This window comes from Mytilus edulis, chromosome 11 (genome assembly GCF_963676685.1).
Source record: "Mytilus edulis chromosome 11, xbMytEdul2.2, whole genome shotgun sequence".
Taxonomy (NCBI): domain Eukaryota; kingdom Metazoa; phylum Mollusca; class Bivalvia; order Mytilida; family Mytilidae; genus Mytilus; species Mytilus edulis.
In genome coordinates this window covers 35,358,433-35,366,788 of record NC_092354.1, presented here as the reverse complement: position 1 = coordinate 35,366,788, position 8,356 = coordinate 35,358,433, and the positions used below count along the sequence as shown (strand labels likewise).

The following is an 8,356-nucleotide window of genomic DNA, read 5'->3' as shown; positions in this document are numbered from 1 at the left end:
AACAATCTGATTGGTTTATAGACCTTTACGTCACCAATCAAATGATGTTTCATATCTTAATGAAATTCACCAGCAAGTGCTTAAATGACGACGTCGTTCTAAACAACAAGTAATACCAAGTAATACGTTAAGTAATACCAAACAAGAAAAATGTTTTATAGTTTCAACTTCAATTTCTTTGAATTGTAATTAGTTTTATTTTTCATGATTCCGAATGTAATTATAAGGATTGAATTCAATAGTGTAAAAGCTTGAACGGTGTGAACATTTTTCGTATTCCAAAATTCCAAAATGTGGAGTGAGCTACCTTGCAATAAAATTTACTTACTTATTGAATTTTCAATGCCTAAGTTGAGTTAACTCAAGGATAACCAATTAAAGCTTAAAGCTTATTTCCAATTGTGTAACTTAAACTATGGAGGAATGTTGTTTATGTGGTCCCCTTTTCAAAACACTATGAAATTATTTCCTTTTTTTTTCAGAAGACAGAAAACATCTGGAAACAAACATGGATGAAATCATAAACTCTGTGACAAAACAAACAGAAACAGAAAAACAGTCAGAGAAAAATGGTAACATTAGCTGAGCCCTCAATTTTGTCTACTAAATGGTGACCAAAACCTACTAAATTTTGAGATTGGCCACCAAAACTCAACTGTTGGTGGCCAGCTGGCCACTAACTTTTTGGAAAAAATACTTGATTTATGTTAATTTGGCAACTAAAATTAACAATTGGCCACTAAAATTTTATGATTGGTGGCCAAAAGGCCACCTTGAAAAAATTTCTACTTTGAGGGCTGATTAGTTTTGTTATATGGCCAAAAAAAATTTAGGCCACATTATGGTACAGATTTCATGCCATACTATTGTTATAACACCTTTTTTTTCATTTATAATTTTTTTCTTAAAAAATTAAAAGTCCTTTACGAGTAATTATCACATTCGATGTGCGTTTCATTATTTCTGAACAATCTGATTGGTTTATAGACCTTTACGTCACCAATCAAATGATGTTTCATATCTAAATGAAATTCACCAGCAAGTGCTAATGACGACGTCGTTCTAAACAACAATTGCATTAAGTAATTCCAAGTAAGAAAAATGTTTTTTAGTTTCAACTTCAATTTCTTTGAATTGTAATTAGTTTTATTTTTCATGATTCCGATTGTAATTATAAGGACTGAATTCAACAGTGTAAAAGCTTGGACCGTGTGAACATTTTTCGTATTAAGCGCAGCGCTTTTGCGCATCATACACAATTGACAAAAATGTGTTATGGTCATGCAGATATTAAAAACTACAAAAAAATTGCATTCCATTCTTGATTCTAAAAATACATGTATGGTACAGTATGATATTACAGTATAATGGGACTCAGAAGGCATTTTTTATACAACTACAATACAAAATGCATAATATTTATTTGATTCGTGTGTAAAAGGACTCAGAAGGCATTTTTTTTTATATACTACAAAATAAATGCAATTTTATTTGATTCTGGTCTTAATTCCTTAAAGAACAAAATAGAAAATAAAGGCTTTAAGCACCTTGAGAACGCCAACAATCAGTTCACTAAAAGCCAGTACAGAGCAAACCGATAATCAAATATAATGCACCAGCCTTGATGTTGGAAAAGACTGACAGGTTCTTGGTGTTTAAGATTATGTGCTTGTTATTTAATATTATATATTTTGTACATGTACATAATAAATTTCATTAAGAATTTTTGTGTGACACAAAAAAATCACACAGAAAAATTGGTGCATTCTTGGTGTTTAGACGCCAGCTTTTGATTTTTTGTAATATAACACTTGCTAATAATTTCATTGTAGGTGCTAATTCTAGTAATTCTGCTAAATCCAGTCAGGATGCCAAACAAAGAGAAGAACAGAATAACTCCACTCTTGAGAAATCATCTGTAGATGAAGGTATGAACAAAATATGTAAGCATATGGGTAATGAATTCAACAGACAGAACATGCTAAAAAGATTAGCATTGCTCCATTTTCACCGCTGCAATTTTGTTTACTGAAAATAATTCGCAGTTCTGTTCCCGAAAAGTTATGAAAAAATTCCGGAAATGCCAAAAATTTACGGCTGGTTGGTCTTTAATATTTTTAGCTTGCATGACCGGAAGGGTCTTGTGAGCTTTTGCCACCACTTTGCGTCCGTCCGTCCACATTTAACATTGATCTTCTTTGAAACCACTATGCCAAGTTTGACCAAACTTGGCATGAATGATCCTTGGGTGGACCTCTACAAAACTATTTTTGCCGATCTAAAAATCAAGATGGCCGCCACAGCCGAACATAGTTTAACATAGGACCCTATGGGAAAAATCATACAACAGTGCTTCTTGTATGCTCTTTATTTTTATTGGGTGTGGTATAGTTTTACATGAGATTATGTCCTATGTGTATACCCTATTTATAAAATAATAACAATATCTAAAATAATGTAAATTTGAAATTCAAAGGATGAACTCCCTCCATCGTAGTTCTTTCCTTAGCTATTTTTGGCATTATTATTCCTTAAGATTCTTTAGGTTCAAGACACTTGCAGTATTTTTGGTAACAGATTCCTTACGTTTTAGGTCCCAAGAGCTGCTGACTAGTCATTATTTGCCGAAATGGCCATCCAGCCCATTTAAATTAATCGCAGTTGAAGAGAACATATGTTTTATGGTCTCATGTTCATTTATTAACTCAGTAATAATTTCATTGTAGGTGCTCATTCTAGTAATTGTGCTAAATCCAGTCAGGATGCCAAACAAAGAAAAGAAAAGAATAATGCCATTCCTCATTCTAGTAATTCTGCAAAATCCAGTCAGGATGCCAAACAAAGAAAAGAAAAGAATAATGCCATTCTTGAACCATGGTCTGTAGATGAAGGTATGAACAAATTATGTAAACATTTGCCAATTATTTAAAATTACCACTCATACAGTAAGATTATCATTAGGTAGAAAAAGTTTTTGCTTTTATTAGAAGGCCAATATTTTGGAACTATTTTATCTTATGACTATATGCAAGAGATCTACCAATTTGAGCTTTTTCACATATTATTTGCATACTGAGATTTTATTATACCCCCGCTTTAGCGGGTGGTATATAGTGTTCAGCATTTCCGTTCGTCTGAAGTTAAATTTCTGTCCAGGATTTCTCAGCTCTTGATGAAAGGAATGATTTGATATTTGGTCTGAAGCATCATATTGACTTGTAATGTGTAAGCGATTTTCATATCTGTGGCATTGGCCACTTCCTGTTTGACGAGACATTGAAATTTTGCAGGGGGTATCTGTGGCCCATTAGGCCACAGTAACTCTAGTTTTAATGTGGTTTATTTCAATATATGACTAATAAAATTACAAAACTTGGGTATGTCTACATATTTGAGGTAACATCTACCGTTTTCAAGAAACAAGGGCCCAAATTAAAGGGGTTGAAGGAAAAAAAATACAAATACTGACAAAACAGTGACTGACACTGGCTGTGAAAGAATATACTTGAGGATAATCGCTACTGAAGTTCAATTAAATAACAAGATTTTCATATATTTAGTATTTTTAACTAGTTTATTTTTTCATGTTTGTGTGCTTGTTTTTGAGATATGATCACTTGAAAAATAGGAAGTTTTGGCAGGAAAATTTTATCTCTGGATTTTTCATCGGAAATAAATTGGGAAAACAGTATACAGTACATGTATTAAAAAATTGTGGAAGGAATATTTAACTTTTTAAAATATTTTACTGTATAAACCTTTGAAATAAGTCATTCGAAAAGTTTAATAGATTTCTTATGACTTACAAAATATTTTCCAAGAGTCAGAAACGTGACGTCACACGCGAACATCCTTAATTATTTTTCCCTAAATGATAATCTTCCTGTGTCGGATTGAAAGATCCCTTCCTCTAGTTTGTAATGTTATACTAAAGTAATAATTTCATTGCAGGTGCTGATTCTAGTTTAAATTCTGCTAAATCCAGTCAGGATGTCAAACAAAGAAAAGAAAAGAATAATGCCATTTTTGAAACATCGTCTGTAGATGAAGGTATGAGATTATGTTAAATGCTGTCTATTTTATTTCTAAACAGCCTGCTTTCATGTGATATGCCACAGTTCAGGAAACAGAATGTCTTTTGATTTGTCTGTGGTAGAAATTTTGTACCTGTAGATTTTAAGCCATGGATCTATAAAAGTAGACATTTTTTGTAAGACTTAAAGATCAAAGGCTCACTGCTATGTGACTCCCTAACATTAGCCATTTTCTCAGCAGGATGCCTTAAAAATGTATAATTTTACAGTGTCATGGCTAATTTTACAGATCCATGGCTTATGCTGATAGTACGGGAGTAATTTTGAGGTATATAGATAATTTTAGTAAAACTCATGATGAAGCCATTTCTATTTATATAAGTCAAAAAAGGGTGAAGTTTAGGCCACAGGTTTACTATTGTACTACTGGGAATCCCATTTTCTGATTTAATCATTTTTAGCTCACCTGGCTATGCTAGGGTGAGCTTTTGCCATCACTTTGCGTCCGGCGTAAACTTTTTTCAAAGATCTTCTACTCTGAAAGCACTGGGCCAATTGGAACCAAACTTGGTCACAATAGTCCTTGGGTGGTTACCTTTAAAAATTGTGTCTGCGCGGCTCCGCGCCTAATCCAAGATGGTCGCCAGCAGGGAACATAGTTTAACATTGGACCCTATGGGGAAAGTCTCCTCCTGAAACTACTCAGCCAATTGGAACCAAACATAGTCACAATAGTCCTTGGGTAATCCCCTTTAAATATTATGACTGACAGGTCTGTATTTGATCTAAGATGGCGGCCAGTGGGGAACATAGTTTAACATCAATTTGGAAATGTATTTTAAAGATCTTCTTTGTTACAGTAGTTTTTGGACTGTCCCTTTTTGTGTCTGGTAGATACAGTTTGAGCCAAGATAGCTGCTGTCAACAAGTCATGGCCCAGGTGAGCGATACAGGCTCTTGGAGAGCCTCTGGTTACCAAACCTGGTCGAAAGGACATAGTGATTGCTATTAATCATTATTTTGCATCCATGTTCATATTAACGGCCATCATACATTTTTTTCGTGTAAATCAAAAGCACCAATTTTTTTCGATCAAAAGCATTACTTTACCTGTTAAAACAATAGCTGTAGTCCGTTTGAGTTCTATAAATCTTCAAAAATAAATTTTGGCCATGTGAGCTAAAAATGAACATATTGTTCATGAAATTGTTATTTAAATGTTCTTTGGCCAACTTGATACACTTTATGGTTTTAGATATGGACATTACATTCCACTATTTCCGTTGGTTTCCGTCAAAATCGATGAAAAAAAACTAGTGAAAATGGCATAAAACTCAATTTAATCAATCAGTTAGCATTCCGATTCAAAAATTCCAAAATAGTGTTCAAAATATATGAATTTAAAGAATTAACAACACATTGTAGAAATGTCAGTCTTACATTATTTCATTGCAGGCTCAGAATCTACTGATTCTGAATCAATTTTGAGTCCAATGTCACCTCGTACTAGCTCAAGTGAGGAAAAGGAAAATACAAGGAGTTGGAAGGACGCCCTAGAACAATTTCAGTATAGCAAAAGGTATTTTAATATTAAAAGCCAAAAATAAAATTATGTTTGTTTGCAGTTGGCGACTGACAGGTAAAAATTAATGTGAATTTTAATGGCAATTAAATAGCCAAATTTGTTTATGTTTATGTTCATAACATGTTCTCCTTTTTTGGGGGCTTCTATAAAACAATTTAAAAAATCATTTGCATACAGTCTCAGGGGTCCCACTTGGGAAAGTTAAAAATATTTACTTGATGAAGCTACAGGAGTAAACAATTTCAGCATTCAAATTGATTCAATTCATTTTACTTGTACAAGTGATTCGACAGAAAATGTAGGAACTTTCTCCCTTTATTGTGTCATGAAAGAAAGTTTTGTAAGGGTCATTGATAATTTTCTGGTATAGATTTATTTTAGATCTTTACATAATATTCATTATTGTCAAGGCGCACAGTCTTTTTGTTGAGGCGCACACTTGTCAAAGATTTAAGTCCTTTGGGATTTATAATATCAATTAACATGAAAGCTATAAGTCTACAGCATGCATCATTATCACATCAATATTTTAATGTTAAGATGTCTTTAATTACCTTTCATAGGGTCTTATAAATTGAATAATATTTGTATAAATAGGAAACACTGTTTTGCCATAAATATAATTCACTTTTTGTGGTTTACTTGTACAGGTAAATTGTATTTACTTATTTAGGTGAACTTGATTATATACTGCTGAGAGCGAATTTAATTAACTTCAATATCAAATGTCCTTCATGGTAAAGGCTACCTTCAATCTAAACCTTAACCAGAAGTATGGACGGACATAAGCCATACCAAAAAACTATCTGCCCCTCTACTTCTTAGGCGGGGCAAAAAAATAGGGAATACCAGTAAGGATCTATTTGCAACCAAATTCAAAGAATTCTGATGAGGCCAAGAAAGGTGAAACAGCCCTATCCATTGCTGCATACCATGATTTTATTGACATTTTTTTTAACAAGCTCTTGAAAAAGTTTTATCCATCGGGTTGGCATAGTTTAGTGAAAAAAAAATAAATAATAAAAATTGTTGCTTACTCATCTGAAACCCCACTTTTTTGTTGTTTGATTTGGTTTGATATGGTTCATCATATCTTCATGAACAATTCATGAACTGAAAATCGACAGTAATGTTCATGAACTTTAATGTTCATGAACAAGAAAGGTTCATGAAGATTTAAGTGTTCATGAACTTCAATGTTCATGAACAATTTATGAACAAAGTTCATGAACAATTCATGAACAAGAAAGGGTTCATGATCATTGTTGTTCATGAATTGTTCATGAACATTAAAGTTCATGAACATTACTGTCGATTTTCAGTTCATGAATTGCTCATCAAATGTTCATGAAGATATGATGAACTGTTCATGAAATCTGTTCATGAACAGTTCATGAAATGTTCATGCATATTCATGAATTATTCATTATCATCTCACAGGGGATGTTTCCGAATACTTTGAAAATAGACTCTTTTTTTTTTAAATTGAACAGGAAGATAATGTATCAACCTTGTTCTTTTAGTTCAAGTAAACATACCTCTACAGTCAGTGTGCTAACTGAAAGGTACTTTTTTTGTATTGTCAGACAAATTGTCATGATTGTCAACATACGATTTTTTTTTATCAAAATACTAAAAAAAAATTATTAAAATAGAGATTTTGTTAAAATTTGAAGTATTCAATGGTTTCAAAGTCCACAATAAAGTATTACAATGCACATAGGCATAGAAATACATCAAGATTCTGTCTCCGTTTACGACCAGACACCATGTTATTAAATTTCTGAAGATATTCGATGGTCATATGGCCTGACATAAGCATATATATTAATAAACAATACATGTGCAAGCACGAGCAATGGTAAATAAGTACATGAAGCCGATTTTCAAATATTCTTATAGCAGTTAATTATTAAGATGATGCGTTTGTAAAATTATTTGTGGCAGTTACATACATAACATATTAGTTATAAAATTCAAATATAACCAGTACATCATATTATAAGAATGGATAATGTAATTTTGATATACTTATATCTTTTACTCTTACAGAATTGAAGACAGTCATGATGAAGATGACTTAAGTCCCCTTCTTCCACTTTGTTAAGGTAAGCAGACAAAAAATAGGACTATTGTAAAAGAACTTTTGTTCTTGGTGTTAAAATTTTTGGTTTTCATAGGTGATCAAATCACAAATTCAAGTTTATAAGTAGGTTTCCAAAATTTGTAACCGCTGGAATTAACAGAATTTGGGTAAACCATGGAAATTGATACCCACAGAGAAAAGTACCTTTTGAAATGATCGAGGGTCACCAATGTCATGAATGTTGATAAAATTGCTGAAACCATTAATATGAGAAGCCATTGGTTTCTTTTAGCCTTCAATTTCATTTGAGAAAAAGCAATACCAAAATAAAATATTATAGCTATAGAGGGACCTTGAAAACATGAAACTATAGAAACATATACACCTGTCTCGACCCCCCCCCCCCCCCCAAAAAAAAAATAATAAAAAAGCATTGAATTTAACGTCACAGTTAATACGGTTAACATTTAACAGTTGTCAGGGTTGTTATAAATTGATTTTCATTTTTTTCAGTGAGGCAACAATTCTGATAAAAGAATACAGTTTTAGTCTAGAAGAAGATCAGGTAACCTGTTTAATAAATAACTATAAAATAATATGTATATATTTCAAATCAGTACATTCTCATAAATTACAAGAAGTATATTGAAA

General features: G+C 32.3%; 1 protein-coding gene across 1 annotated transcript; it reads left to right on the top strand.

Moving 5' to 3' along the window:
* Positions 1-423: 423 nt before the first annotated feature.
* LOC139495513 (uncharacterized) lies at positions 424-5,668 on the top strand. Its single transcript, XM_071283775.1, has 5 exons — positions 424-572; positions 1,833-1,928; positions 2,727-2,891; positions 3,952-4,050; positions 5,490-5,668. Exons 1-5 carry the CDS (start codon positions 509-511, stop codon positions 5,639-5,641), a joined length of 576 nt encoding a protein of 191 aa, XP_071139876.1. The 5' UTR covers positions 424-508; the 3' UTR covers positions 5,642-5,668.
* The last annotated feature ends 2,688 nt before the right edge of the window (positions 5,669-8,356 follow it).

Coding starts and splice junctions, on each gene's coding strand:
- LOC139495513 (XM_071283775.1), top strand. CDS start 509: ATGGATGAAATCATAAACTCTGTGACAAAACAAACAGAAACAGAAAAA. Junction 573..1,832: donor AAAACAGTCAGAGAAAAATG/GTAACATTAGCT, acceptor ATTTCATTGTAG/GTGCTAATTCTAGTAATTCT. Junction 4,051..5,489: donor AACATCGTCTGTAGATGAAG/GTATGAGATTAT, acceptor ATTTCATTGCAG/GCTCAGAATCTACTGATTCT.